General features: G+C 55.9%; 1 protein-coding gene across 9 annotated transcripts in view; it reads right to left on the bottom strand.

Moving 5' to 3' along the window:
• Positions 1-2,401: 2,401 nt before the first annotated feature.
• Positions 2,402-21,076, bottom strand: part of PLEKHG4B (pleckstrin homology and RhoGEF domain containing G4B) — a 93,809-nt gene continuing 75,134 nt past the window's right edge. For 4 of the 9 annotated variants that reach the window (XM_045393443.2, XM_065546028.1, XM_065546027.1 and 1 more), the window contains 7 exons: positions 17,365-17,617; positions 15,346-15,435; positions 15,035-15,265; positions 14,122-14,292; positions 13,188-13,368; positions 5,262-5,393; positions 2,402-5,067 (listed from right to left, as the gene is read on the bottom strand). In XM_045393443.2, coding sequence (XP_045249378.2) covers positions 4,805-5,067; positions 5,262-5,393; positions 13,188-13,368; positions 14,122-14,292; positions 15,035-15,265; positions 15,346-15,435; positions 17,365-17,617 — 1,321 coding nt within the window. In that variant the 3' untranslated portion in view covers positions 2,402-4,804. The other 5 variants (XR_012413537.1, XM_065546026.1, XM_073993015.1 and 2 more) reach the window with 5 other exon arrangements.

The raw sequence follows: 21,076 nt of genomic DNA, 5'->3' as shown, positions 1-21,076 counted from the left end.
CCCGGGGAGGGCTAGAGCTCACTGTGGGAGTCCCAGCCTTGTCCACAGCAGAGTCCCAGGATGGCTCCTCCTAGGACTTGGTTTAGAAACCACCTCGCTGACCACCAGCCCTGAGCACTCAGGATAGTGGGACCCTACGCCCTTCTAGGGGGTTCCCAGTACTGAGGTGGGGGAGGAAATCACACACCTTCCCAGCTCCCAGAGTTGAGGCGTGGGCTGGGGGCGGGATCCCACACCCTCCCTGGGGGTCCCAGTGCTGAGGTGAGGGCGGGGGGCGGGGTCCCAGTGCTGAGGTGTGGGCTGGGGGCAGGGAGGATCCACACCCTCCCTGGGGGTCCCAGTAGTGAGGTGTGGGCTGGGGGCGGGGATCCTCATACCCTCCCTGGGGGTCCAGTGCTGAGGCGTGGGCTGGGGGTGGGGTCCCAGTGCTGAGGTGTGGGCTGGGGGTGGGGAGGATCCACACCTTCCCTGGGGGTCCTGGTGCTCAGGTGTGGGTGGGAGCCCTGGAGCTCACCGCCCAGGACTGCTCAGGCAGCTTGGAAGGAGGCAATGGCAGTCGAGGCGAGGGGGCCGCTGTGGGGCTGTGGCCATAAGCCCCTCCTGGGCAGGGCTGGGGAGGCATCAGGAAGCCACTCTGGGAGAAGCTGGGTCAGGCCAGGGCTCCAGGGCTGTCCCTCCATGTGCTCGGCGATGACTCCAGGCTGGTGTCACTGTGGATGGGGACGCACTGGGGCTGTCTCCCACGTCCCCTGTGGGGCCCTCAGCTCCCAGCACCTGCAGTGCTGAGTGGAAATGGCCTCATGTGGCCGGGCGAGTGACCCTGAGGGACACAGTGGCCACCTCTCCTTCTCAGCACCTGCTTCAGCTCATGGGCCCGGGACTCCAGAGAAATGAGAACGCGTGTTCTCCATCTAAATGAAACCTTTGTGTCTGTTGGTGAAGCCCATGAGGCCTGATTCAGACAGAAGCATCACGCTGCCTGGAAACAGGTGTTTCCTAACCCTGCCTTCTGGAAATCGGAGCCAAACCCCAGTGTGGACAGAAGGCCAGAGAGAGAGGTGCCCAGGTCCAGCTGGTGTGGACGTAACTCGGTGGGCCTCTTCTGGCAGCAGGAAGCCTCCGTTTCCCACCAGGGCTGGTTCCAGGATGGTTTGGCTGTGCACGTGAAACTCAAAAAACAGAAAATGAGGCCAAAGAGCCCCGTGGGTTAAATAAAAAGCAGGAGCAAGATGGCCTCCCAGGGCTGGTGCCTCCTTCCCCACAGGCACCTCAGCCCTGCAGGGTGGCCTTTGCATCTGCCCAGACCAAGCCGCAGGCTGCGGGGTCCCGGCCGTGGGGATGCATCCCACAGCCCGATGGGCCGTGAGGCTCCCGTGGGGCTCCCGTGGGGCTGCTGTGGCTCCATTCCCACATCCAGGCTCCGTGCTATCAGGAAGGAGAGAGACCCATCTTTTGACTGGAGGCTTGTGCCAGCCCAGATGGGAGGCACCAAGGTCCTGGGAGGCCCAAGGACGTGTTCAGGATGGTGCAGTCACTCCTGCTGGCCCTGCTGGACTGGGTGTATCCCCAGCCTTGCTCCCCAGTGGGTTGGCCACAGGCATAAACTGTGCCCCTGCTCCTGGGCCCTGCCCCCTGCACACCTGGGCCCCCAGCAGCCTCCTCGTCCACAGCCTCTGACCAGGCACAGATGCCTTCTGATTTGAGGCAACACTCTCAAAGTGGCTTTCACGGGGGCAATGGCATTTGGGTTCCTGAGGGACCTGTCCCTGGCAGTGCCAGAGTGAGGCTAGAGCCTGGGCAGCCTCTGGGGCTGTGTGATGGTGGCTGTCCACACTCAGGACGCAGAGGTAACCGACTTCTGTGGGCACAGCCCCTGCCTCTGCGGGGAAGTGCTGTGTGCATGATTGTACTTTAAAAAAGTACTGCTTTGTTGGGATTTAAGTGACATACGATCCACTGCACATCTTTAAATCATGCAGTTTGACAACTCTGGACACAGAGCAGACCTGTGAAGTGACTCATGCGGTCACCAATCCAGAGAGCAGGCCTATCTGTGACTCACATCCTACGCCCCCGTTTGCTGCGATGGCCGCTGCTGCTTTAGTCTCGCCACTTGTTTTCTGTCACCCCCAAGTCCATTCTTCCCTTTCCCTCTTTCTCTACATATTTTTGGACTGGACTTTTAAACCTTCCATTTTATCTCCTCTGTTAGTCTATTAAGCTGTAATTCTTTGTTAGTGGTTGTTTCAAGGGTTTGTAAGTACATCTTTAGCTTACCACGATCTACCTTCGAGTGATACCACCTCACTTCACATATCACATCCAACGTCTCCCAGCCTTCAGGCCACTGTGGTCACACAGTTCACCTATACGTATAGTACAAACTGCAGATACGTTAATATTTGTGTTTAAACAGTCAGTTAACTTTATTTTTAATAGAGGTGCAGTCTTGCCATGTTTCCCAGGATGATCCCCAATTCCTGGGCTCAAGTGATCCTCTGGCCTCAGTCTCCCAAAGTGCTGGGATTAGAGACATAAGCCACCGCACCCGGCCAAGCCACTCATCTTTTAACCCATTTCCCGTTCAGAAAAAAAACCCCAAAAAACTGCAGCTCACTGCCAGCGCTCATTTCTTGGGGCAAATGGGAGATGGGTTAAAGGGATTTAAATAACAAGAGGAAAATTTTGAATGGTGCACATGCTCTTCATTCTTCTTTTCCCTGAAGCACATCCTTTAACGTTTCTTGTAGTGCAGGTCTGCTGGTGACAAAATTATGTTAGCTTCTGTGTGTATGAAAATGTCTTTATGTCACCATTGTTTTGGAAAGATTTTGTCAGGTACGGAATGTGAATTTGGCAGTTTTATCCTTAGTACATTCCACTGTCTCTCACCCGTGCTGCTTCTGAGGAGTCAGCCATCCTCGTCAGCTTTGTGCCTCCCAACAGAACATGCCCTTGTCCTCTGACTGCTTTTAGTATTTTCTGTTTGTCACTGGTTTTATGCAATTGGATTATGATGTGTACTCACATCTCTTGTGTTTGGAGTTCACTGGGTCTATGGGACTCCAGATTTACACCAGTGGCCCCCAGGTTCTCAGGCCTTTGGCCTCTGACTGAGAATTACACCATTGCCTTCCCTGGCTCTGAGGCTTCAGGACTTGGACTGGGCTACACTAGCAGCTTCCTTGGGTCTCCAGCTTGTGGGTGGCCTATTGTGGGGCTCTTGACCTGCCAAAATTGTGTCAGCCAATGCCCCTAAGGCCCCTCTCATCTGTCAGTCTGTCTGTCTATCTATCTATCTATCATCATCTGTCTCCTACTGGTTCCGTCTCTCTGGAGGCCCGACTAATGCAAATAGCTTCTACTGATGCGTCTTCAAGGTGCCTCATGGTCTCTTCTGTGAAATCCAATCTGTCACCCCATCCAGGGTAGTTTTCACTGTCAGTATTGTAGTTGCTCATCCCTGTAAGGTCGGTCTGGGTCTTCTTAATCTCTTCCTCGTTATTTCTTAACTTTCTGGATGTCTGGGCTGCGGTTTCAACCACAGTTTGAGTTCTGTGACTCTAGCACCGATGCCGGCTCCGGGTGGTTGCCTTTGCCGGGCGACTCTCCTTGACGTGTTTGCGCTTGGCTGCTCCTCTGCGCGCCTGGCACTCGGAGGTCAGGCACTGAGAGTTTACCTTGCAGGGTGCGGACACTTTGGTAACCTATAGATCGTCTGGAGCTTTGTTCTGGGATGGAGTGAATTATCTGGGAACGGTCTGATCATTTCAGGTCTTGCTTTTATGATTTTGTAGGTGGGTGAGGAGCAGGGCTCAGTCTAGGGCTAATTATCCCCACTCCTGAGGCAAGATTTTCTGAGAACTCCACCTCATGCTCACAGATCGCGAGTTTTCCCAGTCTGGCTGGTGGGAGAGGGTCCTGTCCCCAGCCCACGAGTACCAGAAATGGATCTTTGGTCTTTTCAAAGGTCTCTCCCAGCCTTGGTAGCCTCCCTGTCGGAGTGTGAGAATGGCAGCACCACACCGGCTGCTGGAGGGGCTGACCTGGTGAGTCCTTCCCCATGCAGGCATCTCTCTCTGGCACTCCGACCTGCAAAGTCCTGCTGACTTGGTCTCTTCAACTCACGGAGGCTGCTGGGCTCTTCCTGGGCCCCTCCCTGCACGGAGGCCTGCGAACTCTCAAGGCGAGGGAGGTCTGAGGCCACCACCAGGCTCACCTCCCGTTTTCCTGTCTCTCAGGGATCATGGTCCTTTGCTGCCAAATGTCTTGTGTCTTGACATCTTTTGTTTCATGTTTAGTCCGTTTTTTGTCTTGTTTTAGGTCTGTTTCCTATGATGTTGTCTTGGGTGGAAGTGGAAGGTTTGTTTTTCAAATAAGACAACATTTTAAATTTGTTTGAAAATGTTAGGGAGTGTCTAAAATCCTGGGAAATACCTGGACACCTGCTGTGTTGCTCCCTCTGGATTGTTCCAGCCACACGATGGGCACCGCCCCTCCCACAGTCATCAGGCCTGGCATGCTGCTCCCTACGTATCGTTCTAGCTACGCGATGGGCACTGCCCCTCCCACAGTCGTCAGGCCTGGCATGCTGCTCCCTATGTATCGTTCTAGCTATGCAATGGGCACCGCCACCCCCACAGTGGTCAGGCCTGGCATGCTGCTCCCTATCAATCGTTCTAGCTACGCGATGGGCACCGCCCCTCCCACAGTGGTCAGGCCTGGCATGCTGCTCCCTACGTATCGTTCTAGCTATGCGATGGGCATCGCCACCCCCATGGTTGTCAGGCCTGGCGTGCGTGGCTTACAACACAGCAGGAGCGCCCTCACGCACTGCAGCCTGGGTGCCCATCTCCGGCTCGTCTTCCTCGATGCAGGCTCTGATGTCAGATGACCAGGGGCTGTGGGCTGGGCTGGAGGACACAAGCAGGCCCAGCGACCCCAGGATGGAGGAGGACCGGCTGCTGGAAGAGGAAGTGCTGCTGTCCGAGATGGTGGAGTGTGGTCGCTTGAAGGGGGTGGCCTGGTCAGAGGAGGACACCGCGGTGGGCCCTCTCATTTGTGACTCTGGAAAGGGACAGAAAGCAGGTCAGGCTGGCTTCCTCTCCAGAAGTGCAGCCCAGGTTCAGAAACGGGACCAGAGCCGTCCGAAAGGCCGACCAGGCTTTGTTCCTGCAGTCATGCCCGTCCAACCCACCGTGTCAGCCACAGGCCCAGTGCGCTCTGCAGGGCGAGTGAGGGTGGGGCTGAGGCCACCGTACCTGTGCCCTTGATGATGCTGTTGTGGGCCCGGTCACTTATCACTGTACATTTCGGGGCCTGGTTGCTGGGCCTGACGTCCATGAATGGCTGGTTGCCTATCCCCATGGATGCCATTTCTTGGATTCTGAGTTCTAAGACAGAAGAAAGTATGACAGTTTCCAAAGCAACTCGGGGGCTAACGCCACCCCAAAGATGCCCAGTACCCCTAATGCCCTCAGCCCAAACCAGGAGGGTGTACAGGGCCTACCCACCCTGCCTCCCATGAGGCATGGGGGTCCAGGATGCTGAGGCTTCCTGTTCCAGTTTTCAGCCTCATAGAGATCTCTCCCAGGGAGCCCAAGGCAGTAACCAAGAATAAGGAAGCCATGAGGCCTTGGAAACGGTGTGTCCAACCTGGGGGTGAGGAAGGGTCCCTGTCTGCTGGTAAGCGGGAGAGGGCCCCACAGCAGGTCCCAGTTAGAGCAGGGGTCAAAGGCCTGGGAGCTGTGTCCATGGGAAAGACAAAAGTGACAGGTTTCTAGGAGTTTGAATATTGAGAGGTGAGCTAAGCATAAGGTGAGAGTTTGGGAATGAATTTATTCTTGGTCAAATTAAGCAAAGAAAAAAGATGATACTAATTGTAAGTAAATACATGAGGATAGAAAACATAATTACATTTATGTAGTCCTAATGCATATGCTGAAGAATATTATAGTAAGAGTTATTTCCAGAGGTCTTGGGAGAACGGGAAGACGTGTAGTGTGTGTGCTGCAGGCACAGAGTTACTGATCACCTTCACCAACAGGTAACGTGCAAAGCTGGTTAATCAAGAGTGAGTGTCCCCTCTTGCAGGGAAGGGGCCGAGTGTGGCTGCCCGGGACGCAGGGCTTGGAGTTGGGCAGCGAACAGGACGTTGCTCTTCCCCGACTCCGAAGCGCTGTTTTAGGGTTAGAGCTGTGCACGTGGAGGCGGGACAGCTTCCTCCTCTGGCTGCAGTGGGACTGCCTGTATACCTTACATCCAAGCCTGCGGCCGGGAACAACCAGAAAAGCTGGACACATGTTTTGAAGGTGTTTTGGAGGTGACAAGGCAATCCAGCCTCAAAGGGCTAACATCCTGGGCAGATGCGGAGCTCACAGACCACTGGACACCTGACACCTTTCTAACCCCTCAGGGCACTGCTGGTGGCCGATGAGCTCGGAGCTTGGAGGCTGAGAGCTTCGGACAATGCACAGGGTAGGGAGATAAAACCTGGAATTTGAGGATTGCCAGGGAGGAAGGGCCTGGGAAACTCCCAGACATTCAGTGGGGACCTGGAAAGGGAGCATGGACTTTGCCAGGAGTGGGACAAACAAGCTGGATCAGCTGCCCAAAGGTCTGAGGCGGACTTCATGCAGCCCCTCCCCTGAGTGCGTTCAGATGACCCACCCCTGCTCTTCCCACAAAAATAAATCCTCTGGATTTATAAAGCCCACCAGCCTGGGCCTCAGATGACCCTTGCACATTTCCTACATCATATCTACTACTTAATAAAAAAATTATCAGGCACACCAGGAGAAAGGACAAAATGAGGAAAGGGCGAGGAAAACCCCAGATATTTAAACATCCGCGAGATAAAGGTTTGGATGTCTCAGGCCGTGGAGGTAACCAGGATTAATGTGGCAGGAAGTAGATCACAGGACAGACAGTCTCAAAAGGAAACGGAAATCCATCAAATAAAAGCAGGGAAGACGTAATCGAAACACAGAAATCACGCGAGAAACATAGCAACATGTAGAAAGGTCATACATGTAGTCGGAGTTCCAGGTGGAGCACAGAGAGCGGAGCAGAAGTGATCAAATGTTCCAGAACTAACCCCACGCTGGGACACAGGCAAGGACCGCCATCCTTGGCCATCAGAGCACAGCTGGCCTGGGGGCAACCAGACTGCTCTCATTCATGGCGGTGGCTGCCCAGGTCTCTCTGCCTGGGGGGTGTTCCCCCACTTCCTGTGGACGGGACAGAAGGGTCAGGTGGTTCACACCCCAGGAGGAGCCTCAATGATAAGGGACAGGAGCTGGCAGAGAAACACCTAGGCCCCTCAGCATGTGGGGGTCCCTCAGCATGTGGGACAGTGCCTGCGTGTGCCTGTCTTCCAGAGGGTGTGTGCAAGGACCTGCCCATCAGTCACCCTCCATGGCCTTCCCCTCGTCTCTCACTTCCCTGTTCTCACCAAACAGGTAGAAAACAAAGAGTAAGATACTCTAGATTTATGCCCGCATTGCATTAAATGTAAACACACTACTCCAATTTAAAGACAAGGACAGTCAAACTAGATAAAAAGATAAAAGTGAAATCAAACATATGCCTTTTACAAGAGACGTATCTCAAATATAAGAACACCGAAAGTTCCAAGTAAGAAGATGGACAAGTATGTGTTGTGTAAACACAACTTTGCAAAAGGAAACTGGAATAGCTACATTAACAGGAAGCACAGTCGGCCTTCTGTATCTGTGGGTTCCATATCCACAGATTCCACCAAGGATCAAAACTATTGGAACAAAAAGCAATTACAATAAAAGTTAAAAATACAAATAAAAAACCAATATAACAGCTATTTATAAGCATTTTCATTGTACTATGGATTATAAGTAATGTACAGATGATTTGCAGCATATAGGAGCATGTGTGTAGGTTATGTGCAACTACTGTGCCATTTTATATCAGCAACTTGACCAACTACAGATTTGGGTATCCGTGGGGGAGTCCTGGAACCCATCCCCATGGACACAGAGGGACAGCTGTAGATCTAAGGTGAAAGGCATTCCTAAAAATAAAGAGATGCATTTCATTATCATAAAAGAGGCTCTGTTTCTAGGAAGATATAGCAATTCTACATTACTATGCACCTAATAACTTAGCTTTGAAACATAGAAAGCAAAAATTGACAGAACAAAAAGAAAACTAGACAAATTCAAATCTACATCATCATGGGAGATTTTAACACACTTTTCCTAGTGATAGGCAGCCAAAAAGCCAATAAGGATATAACAAATCTGAACAACACAATTTTCAAAACGTGATCAGAACTCTGCAATAACAACTACAAAGCACACTTTCTCTTCACGTGGAAAATTTGCCACAATGCTGGGACATACAACTTTTCAAATAACCGAAGCTGTTACAGGTGGCTAGACAGGCATGAGCGGGGCAGGAGAGGGCTCCCCACCCACTGGGAATGTCGGGTGGTGGCCTGGCATATACCACACTGCCTCTCTAAAACGGGTACCTTGGCAGCCAGTGCCAGGGAGAGGGCATTTCCTGATGGTCCACACCTGCTGCACTCAAGTGTTAACTGAAGGCAGGTGCCAGGAGAACCAACTTTGTGCATTAAGAGACAAAATGGTAGAATGTCACCTTTTGGGGGCGCCCCACCAGACAAGGGAAGAAAGCCTCAGACGGGGATGCGTACAACTTCCTAAGCACACGGGGCGTCCTCACGTCCCCCCACCAGAAAAGGGAAGAAAGCCTCAGACGGGGATGCATACAACTTCCTAAGTAGACGGGGCGTCCTCACATCCCACAACGGAAAAGGGAAGAAAGCCTCAGACGGGGATCCTTACAACTACAACTTCCTAAGCACACGGGGCGTCCTCATGTCCCCCAACAGAAAAGGGAAGAAAGCCTCAGACAGGGATGCGTACAACTTCCTAAGTACATGGGGCGTCCTCACGTCCCCCCACAGAAAAGGGAAGAAAGCCTCAGACAGGGATGCATACAATTTCCTAAGTACACGGGGCATCCTCACGTCCCCCCACAGAAAAGGGAAGAAAGCCTCAGACGGGGATGCATACAACTTCCTAAGCACACGGGGCGTCCTCACGTCCCCCCACCAGAAAAGGGAAGAAAGCCTCAGACAGGGATGCGTACAACTTCCTAAGTACATGGGGCGTCCTCACGTCCCCCAACAGAAAAGGGAAGAAAGCCTCAGAGGGGGATGCGTACAACTTCCTAAGCACACGGGGCGTCCTCACGTCCCCCCACCAGAAAAGGGAAGAAAGCCTCAGAGGGGGATGTGTACAACTACAACTTCCTAAGTACACGGGGCGTCCTCACGTCCCCCCACAGAAAAGGGAAGAAAGCCTCAGACGGGGATGCGTACAACTTCCTAAGCACACGGGGCGTCCTCACGTCCCCCCACCAGAAAAGGGAAGAAAGCCTCAGAGGGGGATGTGTACAACTACAACTTCCTAAGCACATGGGGCGTCCTCACGTCCCCCCACAGAAAAGGGAAGAAAGCCTCAGAGGGGGATGCGTACAACTTCCTAAGCACATGGGGCGTCCTCACGTCCCCCCACAGAAAAGGGAAGAAAGCCTCAGAGGGGGATGCGTACAACTTCCTAAGCACACGGGGCGTCCTCACGTCCCCCCACCAGAAAAGGGAAGAAAGCCTCAGACGGGGATGCGTACAACTTCCTAAGTACATGGAGTATCAGAGTATCCTCACATCCCAAGGGAAAGGCCCACACTGCGCATGCAGGCAGCCCAGCCTAAGGGGAGAATCACGGGAAACGGGCCGGCCCGGGAAGTCCTAGGATAAGGATAAACGGGGCCCTCGATCTCAGCGCCCACTTGGGTCTCTTCCAAGTGTGCTTTTCTTCCTTTCCCGCTCTAAAGCCTTTTCAAATGAACTTCCATTCCTGCTCTGAAACTTACCTCAGTCTCTTTTTCTGCCTTATGTCCCTCAGTCAAATTCTTTCTTCTGAGGAGACAAGATTTGAGGTTGCGGCAGACCTGTACAGGTTCGCCACCGGTCACTTGGATACCTTCCACGGATAACAAACTCTAGTGTATATTATTTGACCAAAGCGGTCTTATACTCAAAACTGGTATCACAAAGTTAACTAGAAAATCTTGGAAATTAGGTAATGCATTTCTAAATAATCCATGATGAGTCCAAGAAGAAATTAAAGTGGAAGTTAGAAAATATACTGAACTGACTGTTAATAAACATATGACATATACAAACTTGTGGGATGCAGCTAAAGCTTAGAGGAAAGTCTGTAGTCTTAAATACCGCACAAAAACGAGAATAAAACAAAGGCTAAAATCATTGATCTAAGCATCCACCTCAAGAAATGAGGTAGAAAGGAAAAGCAAATGAAACACTGAAAAAGGTAGACACAAGAAATAACAAAGAGTAGGAATTAATTAAATAGAAAATAAGTGTGTAGATAATCCATTAAACCCAAATTCTGTTTTCTGGGAAGACTAATGTGGTAAATCCCTGGCAAAACTGGAGAAGTCAAGAGAGGGCTCAAGTGACCAACGAGGTGATGGGGAGGGGGTGCCAGGTCCTCCATACACCTGAGAAGCATTAGGTTCCACTTTCCAGGCAACCCAGCTGTACCTGCAGAGCCTGGACAGCTCTGTGGGCCACACCGCACATCCCCAGGCCAGGCAGAGTCCTGTGTGCATACCCTGTGCTCAGCTGCCCCCCGACCCTGTTGAGGAGGGCTGTGAAACTAAATAACTTGAACTCAATGCTGTGAGAACTGTAAGATATTCTGAACCCTGAGAGGAGCCCGGCAATGCCCTGAGTCGCGGAGCATCAGATGCAACTTTTGCTTTTTCTGGTAAGTGGTCAGGGATGACCGGGAGGCACCAGAGGTAAGAATCTCTCAGAACATGCCTCCTCCTCACAGAATGTAGCAACCTGGACTAATCGAGCTGCTGTCAAGTTGGCTGCAGCCGTTTCTGCCTCTGTAAGTGAAGCCTCAGCTTCCCCACTTGGGAGCACGGATCCCGTCCCTTTGGAGTCTGCATTCTGGGGTGGCCATTCCCATGCTTTGTGCTTGAATCAGCTTAGTTCTATTTTCTGAATCTGATTATTCAAGGCTGGCAGGGCCTATTTCCTGCAGGCTCCCGGTGCTTGGAACACAGGAGGGGTTGAAATGGACAGATCGACCCCAGGGAGGCTTTGTGCACCACAGTCAGGCAGACCCCAAACAGGAAGCAGGACCAGTGGGCTACAAAGGAAGGAAAAAGGCCAGGAAGGCTCTTCAGGATGGTGGCATCTTGGAGATGAGGCCTCTGACCAAGCAGCTGCTGCCCACGGGGTGTGGAGTAGCCAGGAGGCTGGGGCCGGAGGGGGAGCTGGCGGGGTGGCCATGGGGCCCCCTGTGCCCGACAGAGCTGGCTCCGAAGAGTTTCAGGGGCTGGTGGGGAGGTGGTGGCTGCACCTGGAGGGGGTCAAGGCTCAGGCGGGGTGTGGGCGTGCAGGATCCCTGGTTGTGTCTGTAGCTTGGGTGCCTCGGTTTCTTAGGTCTGAGAGGCCAGAGCTGCCAGGTAGGCTTGTAGGGTAGAGGTGGACAGCTGGGTTTACAGTGGCTTTGGCTACCTGTGAGGTGCTGGGGCAGGCCCTGGAGTTGGAGCTCAGTGTGGGAGAAGGTCTGGGGTGGGGGGTGGTCCCTGTGAAGGTGGTGTTCGCAGCCGCCAGGCTGGAGGAATAAGCACAGAGAGGCACACCCAGTGACGAAGTCGGGGGACGGGGGAGCAAACGAGGGTAGACATTGAGGGAGGAGGGAGGAGGCCTGGGGGAGGGGTCTCAGGGTGGGGGATGAGTTATCTGGGGAGGGCCCTCTCATGACCATGAGCTCAGCCTCCCAGGGCCATGGGGGCCAGACCAGCAGGGCAGGGGCAGGAAGTCAACCAGAGGGTTAAATCTGGAGCCAGAGCTGCGGGGGACCCTCTCTGGGGTGGCTGTAGTGTCTTGTTTACGTTCGCTTGTGGACATGAGAGACACGTGTGTGAGTGCCATCAGGTCCGATCCAAGAAGTTTCTTTTTTTTCTTTTTTTGAGACGGAGTCTCGCTCTGTTGCCCAGGCTGGAGTGCAGTGGCCACATCTCAGCTCACCGCAAGCTCCGCCTCCCGGGTTCACGCCATTCTCCTGCCTCAGCCTCCCGAGTAGCTGGGACTACAGGCGCCCGCCATCTCGCCCGGCTAGTTTTTTGTATTTTTTTTTTAGTAGAGACGGGGTTTCACTGGGTTAGCCAGGATGGTCTCGATCTCCTGACCTCGTGATCCGCCCGTCTCGGCCTCCCAAAGTGCTGGGATTACAGGCTTGAGCCACCGCGCCCGGCCCCAAGAAGTTTCTCGTAAAGTGCTGACCGAGGGCCTCCAGGTACCCCAGACAGGGTGGGCCTCTTGGGTGCCCATGAGGAAGAAAATGGACGGTCCAGCTACTGGAGGATCCTCAGAGTGATCAGACCCTTAGGGAGGCTGACTTTGGAGATCGAGTCACAGAGCTCAGCCCCTTAATTTCTGACCTTTTGTTAGAGATTTCCTTGCCTCCCTGTTCCTGGCTCAGACCAGACAGTCCTGAGACAGAAGACCCTTGACTATTCCATCCCTAATGTGGAATGCAAAATATACCCTCACCCCTACCAAAAAAGAAATGCTGCCTGTAGTCAATCGAATTGCTGTAACTGTGCCCCAGCCCTGTATAGAAAATGATGTGATCCTGTTACATTTCCCCAGACTGTGCCTATACAAATGGCCCTTAAACCTCCCCACTTTGGGGCAATGACCCCATCCCTTTGAAGTCTGTGTCCTCCCAGGTGGCCATCCCCAGACTTTGTGCTCAAGTGAACTCAATATTTAACCATATCGCCTGAATCTCAGCATTAAGGTCGATAGCCCAGCTCCCAACCCACGCCTCCACTCCCGCCCCACTCCTAGCCTTGGCCTCCCACCCCTGGACTCGTCTCCAGCCCCCACCCCAGTCACAGCCCCCAGCCCCTGGACTCAGTCCCCAACCCCAGCCCCAGCCCCAGTCCCAGCCCTGGCCCCTGGCCCCCTGGCCCCCGGCCCCTGGACTCAGCCCCTGGCTCTCACCCCAGCCCCTGACCCCTGCCCCTAGCTGTGCCCCTGAGCCGGGCAGGCCCTGTGGCCCCCATCTTCCCACCTCTGCTCTTCAGCGCCTGCCTCCACAGGATCCTCCCTATCACATCAGTCCACGCACGCTTGACCTCTGCCGAGCTTGCTTGGAGAATGTAGGTGTCCTGAGATTTCCGCCGCCTGCGAAACCAAATCTCAAACCTCGAGCCACTGTCCCCGACGTTCTCTGTCATCCCGATCTCGGCCGTCTGCAGTCAGCAAACACCCGTGGCAGCACCATCAGGAACACAGATCTCTGAACGACTGGCTACCCCAATTCCTCAGGGCTGGCGGTCACGTCACCCAGACACCAAATGACAAACGTGTGGGATGCCTCAGGGTGGGCAAAACCTCACTGCTCACTACTGTGTGAGGCTGCCTGTGAGCGTGCAAGGGAGAGTGCGTGTGCGGGACAGCTGCCCATGAGTGTGCAAGGCTATGCACGAGTGTGGGAGGCTGCTTGTGTGTGAGCCCATGCACCCTCATGGCCTCTGTCAAGAAGGGAGGGACCTGGCCTCCCTCAGCACAGCCGAGTCACAAGCGGGAACCTGCCCACCATGGCGCATCAGCAACGCCCTCTCTGTGCACCTCCCAGAGCCAGGGGAAGGCCCGTCCCTGTGCCCGTGTTCACCCTCTCTGTGCACCTCCCAGAGCCAGGGGAAGGCCCGTCCCGTGTTCAACTCTGTACAGAATCCACAATGCAGTTTCTGACTGAGGAGACACTTGTTTCTCAGCCCTTGGACTGGACATGAGACTGGAGAAGACACACGTCTCCTTGCCGATTTCGGGGCTAACGTTTTCAAGAATTTACCCAAGAACCACAGAAATCAAAACATCGCAGTTCGGCTCCTCCCAGCTTCACTCCCTCCCAGTTCCTCTGCTCGCCTCAGGTGAGACAGGGTCCGAGACCCCCTGGGAGGGCCTGGCTCAGCCTGCGCCCGATCGGACCAGGCGGGTGCTACCTTGAAAGACTGCTTGTACAGGTAGACGTCGTGGCCGCCCTCCACCTTCTGGGTCTTGCTGAACAGGATGAGGTCTTCAAAGAGGAACACGTGCCTCAGATACTTCTTCCTCCCGCAGCAAATGATAAACTCATCTTGGCATTTCAGCTGCCCCTGTTCCTTCAAATTCACCTGCAGAGGAACAGCCAAGGGGCTGGCCTTGGCTCATTCACACGGGCCCACGGCCGCTCACGCACACACTGCTGCCTGCGACCGGCCGTGTGGGTCTCGCCAGACCCTGCCGTGGGGGTTGTGCAGCTCAGTGTAGTGAAGGCTGCCCCGGCTGCCCCCAACCCCAGATGCCCCAAAGGCCATGGGTGAGCTGGGAAATGGCTGGTGCGTGGGGGCGCCGGCTCCACTCCGGCAGGCTGCCGTGTCCCCGGGCCTGGGATGGGCAACACCCCAGTGGCAGAGCAGGGCATGGAGGGTGGGGCCTCACATCGGCTGGAGAAGGCAGGCCCATCTCGGGCCCCAACACCCATGGAATCGGGGCTTGACCCTAGTGCCTTCCCACAGAGGGCTGGGGTGCAGCGCCCACATCCACCTGTTTTCAATGCAGCCCAGGTAAGCAGACTCCCAGTCACTCAGAGCCTGCTTTGCATGTCCTGTGCAACTGCAGCCAGCATCTGCCAGCCATTGTCAAACCCCGGGGCTCCACGGGCCTCAGGCCTTGCTGCTCCCTGACATTGCCCAGACAGGTAAGACCCTCCTCCCAGTGGCCTCCACTGCAGCCTCCAGAAGGCTTTGAAGGGCTTCTCCGGGGCAAATCTGCCAGCACATCACCAAGAAAATGATGCTGCTGGGCCAAGACTTTCTCACCAGCGGCCTCCAATTCCCCCAGCTAGCCTGAGCTGCCAGCGCCTGGGGCACTTACGTCACAGCCGCGGATGGCGTCCATGGCCAGCAGGTCATTGCCGTGGCGCAGCTGGAAGCAGACCACGACCTCGGCGGCTCGGAGCTCACCCAGCTCCTGCCCCTGGGCCGGGCCGCGACCGGCCTCCTTGAGCAGGTCCTGGAGCAGCAGCGCGTACTTGGCCACGCGCTGCACGGGCCGCAGCAGGTAGGAGGCCAGGTCCATCTTGTCACCCAGCTCCCGCTGCTTGTCCTGCAAGGGCCAGGGGGAGAGGGTCAGCTCCAGCCTGGCTGAGGGCCGGGCAGCTGCGGGGGGTGGGCCGAGGGGATGACCTTGAAGAAGGCGTTGCCGTGGCTGCTGAGCAGGGCGTCCGACTGTGGCTTGTTCTTGCTGTAGACCACGTACATCCCAAACTGCTCTTCCTGGAAAGCAGAGGCAACTGCTTGGCTGTGGGGGTGACAGGCCCGGAGACGGCTCTTACAGCCCGGGTCAGACTTGGGAGTGACAGGCCCGGAGACGGCTCTTACAGCCCGGGTCAGACTTGGGGGTGACAGGCCCAGAGGCGGCAGGCTCCTACAGCCCGGGTCAGACTTGGGGGTGACAGGCCTGGAGACGGCAGGCTCTTACAGCCCGGGTCAGACTTGGGGGTGACAGGCCCGGAGACGGCAGGCTCTTACAGCCCGGGTCAGACTTGGGGGTGACAGGCCCGGAGGCGGCAGGCCCCTACAGCCCGGGTCAGACTTGGGGGTGACAGGCCTGGAGACAGCTCCTACAGCCCAGGTCAGACTTGGGAGTGACAGGCCCGGAGACGGCAGGTTCCTACAGCCCGGGTCAGACTTGGGGGTGACAGGCCCGGAGGCGGCAGGCTCCTACAGCCCGGGTCAGACTTGGGGGTGACAGGCCCGGAGGCGGCAGGCTCCTACAGCCCGGGTCAGACTTGGGAGTGACAGGCCCGGAGACGGCTCCTACAGCCCGGGTCAGACTTGGTCCCGTCCCAAGACCCTCCAGGTGCGGTTCGTACCATGACCAGGTGACAGGGAGACTCAGCCCTTCATTACAGACTATCGCAGTGTCCCCAGCAAGGGGGCCCCAGAGGGGACCAGTTTACCAGCTGCAACCTCAATGCTGAGAATTCTGTAATTTGTCTTTAAAACACAGACTCCAGGGGGTTGAGGGGGGAAGAGGATACAGCTGGCAGTGGGCCTGGGAGGGCGTGGGGGGCAGTGGAACGATTTGGTCAATGGCCAAGAGCTAAAGCTGTCAAGACATTTAAAATTGCCACAATTATGGTCAGTATGAATCTGTACTTTATGTCTAAAAGCACCTTTTAAGAAAATGCTGAGGCCGGGCATGGCGGCTCACGCCTGTAATCCTAGCACTTTGGGAGGCCGAGGCGGGCAGATCACAAGGTCTGGAGTTCAAGACCAGCCTGGCCAGCATGGTGAAACCCCCATCTCTACTAAAAATACAAAAATTAGCCAGGCCCGGTGGCGCGCACCTGTAGTCCCCGTTACTAAAGAGGCTGAGGCAGGAGAATCACCTGAACGCGGGAGGCGGAGGCTGCCGTGAGCTGTGATTGTGCCACAGCAACTCCAGCCTGCGCGACAGAGCGAGACTCCATATCAAAGGGGAAAAAAAAAGAAAGAACACTGAAAAGATGGAACACGAGCTTCTTTTGTCCACGGCTGTTTTCGTTGTGGTAATTTGTGCTCAATGGTCTGGGACACACGTCCCATCTGCCCACAGCTCTCAGCACTGGTTGAAAGCCTGTCGGTTTCCTTCCAGAGTAAATTGAAAACTTTATTAAAGACTCTCATACAGAGAGATTCCACGTTCATCACTGAGAAGCGACTTACGAGGGGAGACCACCGAGTCTGTCCATTCAACGTGCTTCCAGTTGAAAGCCTCGCAGGGGATTTTCAGAACGGGACAGGCTGGTCCCTCTGGCAGGTAACGGGGCACCCAGGGGCAGGGGGCCTGCGAAGGGGTGAGGCCTGGCCCCTCCCCAGAAGGTGATTCTGGGAACTGCTTCCGGCCTATCAGCCAGAAGTGGTAAAGGAGCAGGCTGCTGGCGGAACAGGTATGATGGTGTCCGCGGAGCCCCCGCCTCCAGGGGCAGCAGGGAGGCAGTTGGTCACACCACCTGCAAAGCACCGGGCACTGGAGACCCACAGGTTATCCATGCGGGGCGTCTGTTTGTCGGCTGGTCTAATCATCCCGTCAGGACCAGCTCCCAGGCCTGGGCTGAAGCTACTCCAACTGCCTGACACGTGGGCACTGTAGACCCCGCCTCCCCGACACCGGCTTCGCCCACCACGTCACCCGTCGTCCACGCCACGGCCTGCACTCACGTGTCTCAGGAAACTGCGGCCCACGGCCAAGGGGCAGTGCCGGCAGCGCTCCAGCTCCCGGAGGAAGTGCTGCTGGTGGAAGTCGTGGAGCTTCTCCAAGTTGCCGAAAATAACGTGGTGCTTCCCCCGAAGGCCCTGGGGCAGGTCCATTCTCTCCATTTCCGGAAAATAGTTGTCGATGACGTATCCTAAGCACCGGACGTACTCCCTCTCCGTGGCGATCATCTCGGCCATGATGTGCCTCAGTCGGCTGCTGGAAGACACAGAGATCCCGGGGGCACATGGCCCCCCACGGACACGTTATTAAAAGCAATTCATGCCTGAGACAGAAACACATGGAGACCCAGAGGCACGAGCACGGTCACACGTGGACCGGAGGCACATGGGCACATGTGGGATTCACAATAAAGAAACTTCTGGCCGGACGTGGTGGCTCACGCCTGTAATTCCAGCACTTTGGGAGACTGAGGTGGGTGGATCCCGAGGTCAAGAGATAGAGACAGCCTGGCCAACATGGTGAAACATCATCTCTACTAAAAATACAAAAATTAGCTGGGGGAGGTGGCACGCACCTGTAGTCCCAGCTACTTGGGAAGCTGAGGCAGGAGAATCACTTGAACCCGGGAGGTGGAGGTTGCAGTGAGGCGAGACTGAGCCACTGCACTCCAGCCTGGCAACAGAGCGAGACTCTGTCTCAAAAAAAAAAAAAAGAAACTTCCAGCCGACCGCACGTCCTCAGCAGGGAGTGACTCACCTGCACCCGGCTCATTCTCTCCCTGTTAACTGGAGCCGCTCCCCTGATACACAGTAACTTGAAAAGATAAGGACAATATTTCAAAAAGAAGCTTGTCACGTGAAACATTTCTATATGTTTCAGAGGAAAGATCCCCTTGGAAACCAAGACAGAGATTCCCAGGCTCCCTAACGGAAACTCTGAACGTAACGTTTCTCGTTCCAGCCGGTTTGATTCTAGCGGTAACACGACTCAAACACTTCCAGCAGCAGCGCTTCTGCAAGGAAGGCTGTGGTGGAAATTTCGTGAGAAAACAGCTTTCGGATCCACGCCCACTGCTGACCGACCAGGAGATTTTCCTGAGTCGGCTTCCACGGCAGTCACTCCTGACCCAAGGGGCTCAGCACCTTACACAGCAGCTTCAGGGGGACTCGGGGGCTGCAGCGGCCGGAGAGCAAGGCTGGGGGCGCAGGACGGCCCAGAGGTGGACAACAGCAGGCTAGGCCCCAGGGACGGCCGTCCATGGAACCCCCTGCCCCACCCTCGGCTGGGGTCTCCCTGCCTTGAACGAGGGTCCTGCGGAGGGGCCGCCGAGCAGGCTTTGTAGGGGCTCCCGTGAGGGGCGGGCCTCCGATGCACTGCTGAGTCTTCAAAGAACCCGTCCTGACAACACACGTCTGCGGGAGACGTGGGCTTCTCTGCGGCTGCCCGGAGTCTCACCACCTCTGTATCCTCAGGGCTGGGCAGGACCCGGAGGACCCACTCGTGTTGCCCCGAGAGAGTGGAGAGGTGGGCTGGCCGGTGTGGTCAGCTTGGCCGGGGGGGTCCTCGCATGCAAAACTGCGGTGGTGCGATCACAGAGGCCCAAACTGGGCTTCCCAAATCAGGTGCTATTCTTTTGTGTATTTTTCTTTTTTTTACCACTAAAAACATGCTAAGCATCCAAAAACACTTTTACATTCACCGTAAACAAATGCAGGGCGCTTAGGCTGGTGGCTCGGTTTCATGAGCTGTCTGGAGCGTGGCCGCCTGGTCGCTCTCGGCAACTGAGCCTGGAGGGCAGGGCCCACACTCCGGCAGCGTGAATGTCAAAGCCTGGCCTGGGCTGTGGGACTCCCCGGGAGAAGGTTCTCTGGGTTCTGCTGGGGTGGGGTCTGGCATGTCCCACAGCTCTGCAGGTCTGACCACCCATCAACTGCACTTGCAAAGGGCCACTGGTGACCCGGGGGCCCTTCCCTAATAAATAGTGAGGTACACGGCTTTTCTGCTCTACTCGATAGCATCTTACCCCCAACCTTCTTAAATAACTCGATCCTAATGATACCAATGGGAGTTGGAAGATTATTTTTCTACCATTATTTGTATTGACTTGTTTTTTAAGTTGGAAAAAGTTAAAAGCAGCTAATGATGGGAAGCACAGCTGTGGGCAGACGTGCTGCTGAACGCACATTCCATTCACAGCAGAGCTGCAGAACTTGTCCCCTTCACTCCTGCATCACAGATCTGACAGATTCTCACTGTTTCTGAGAACACAGCACCTCCCGGCTGGTCAGGAACTGGCCCTCACAGCACGGGCGGGAAGGCCGAGGCCCGATGTCGTGACCCACACAAAAGCCTCCTCAGTAAATATTCAGGAACAAAATCAGAACGAGGATGGTCTTGATTTGGTCTTGACCAAATGGACAATGTACTCACTAGGCAGCAACAGCGGGAAATCACACAGGGGTGGGCGGGGGTCCCCCTCCTGTGTTCTGCTGCCTCCCAAACCTGAAACATGGGCTCAGTGGAGACAGAAGCGTCAGGGCAGCCACCTGCTGAGACTCAGGGACAGCGCTCCGCGTTCCTCTTACCGATTCGGAAGGGCCAGCCTGTACTCAGGCCCAGCCGGCAGATATCCCTGGATCACTCACACCGATGGTAAAAACCAGAACTTCATGTTCTACCTGGAGCTTTACCTTAACAAGGTAAAGACTGAGGTTTGGCACCTAAAGGTGTGTTTCAGAAGAGTGTTCTGTGGCCTTCTCCGTTCAGATTAAACCTGCGATCAGGGCATGAGGAGGAAACCCCTTCTATGGAGCTTAAGGCAGAGGCCCCCAACCCCCGGGACCACCGACTGGTGCCCGTCTGCGGCCTGTCGGAACCAGGCCGCCCAGCAGCAGGTGAGCGGCAGGCAGCGAGTTACCAGCTGAACTCCGCCTCCTGTCGGCTCAGCGGCCGCCGTGGGGTCTCGGAGGAGCACGGACTCCGCCCCCTGTCGGCTCAGCGGCCGCCGTGGGGTCTCGGAGGAGCACGGACTCCGCCCCCTGTCGGCTCAGCGGCCGCCGTGGGGGTCTCGGAGGGGCACGGACTCCGCCCCCTGTCGGCTCAGCGGCCGCCGTGGGGGTCTCGGAGGGGCACGGACTCCGTCCCCTGTCGGCTCAGCGGCCGCCGTGGGGGTCTCGGAGGGGCACGGACTCCGCCCCCTGTCGGCTCAGCGGCCGCCGTGGGGGTCTCGGAGGGGCACGGACTCCGCCCCCTGTCGGCTCAGCGGCCGCCGTGGGGGTCTCGGAGGGGCACGGACTCCGCCCCCTGTCGGCTCAGCGGCCGCCGTGGGGGTCTCGGAGGGGCACGGACTCCGCCCCCTGTCGGCTCAGCGGCCGCCGTGGGGGTCTCGGAGGGGCACGGACGCTGCTGCACGCGGGAGGCGTCTAGGTTTCGTGCTCCTTATGAGAATGTAAAGCCTGATGGGCTGAAGTGGAGCAGTTTCATCCCAAAACCATCCCCCCAACCCCTGCGGTCTGTGGAAAAATCGTCTTCCATGAAACCTGTCCCTGGTGCCAAAAAGGTTGGAGATTGTTGACCCAAGACGCAGAAGCCAACCAAATGACAAAGCATCTCCACCTCCGGTCCTCACGGCCACACCACGTGGGCGGAAGATGGAGGTTCAGACGGCCTCCGGCCTAGGCAGGGGCCGAGCGCGCCCACCCTTACCTGTGAGTG

The sequence above is a fragment of the Macaca fascicularis genome, chromosome 6 (genome assembly GCF_037993035.2).
Source record: "Macaca fascicularis isolate 582-1 chromosome 6, T2T-MFA8v1.1".
NCBI classification, from domain to species: Eukaryota; Metazoa; Chordata; class Mammalia; order Primates; family Cercopithecidae; genus Macaca; species Macaca fascicularis.
Note: the sequence above shows the minus strand (reverse complement) of the source record. Positions and strands in the feature narration are given on the sequence as shown.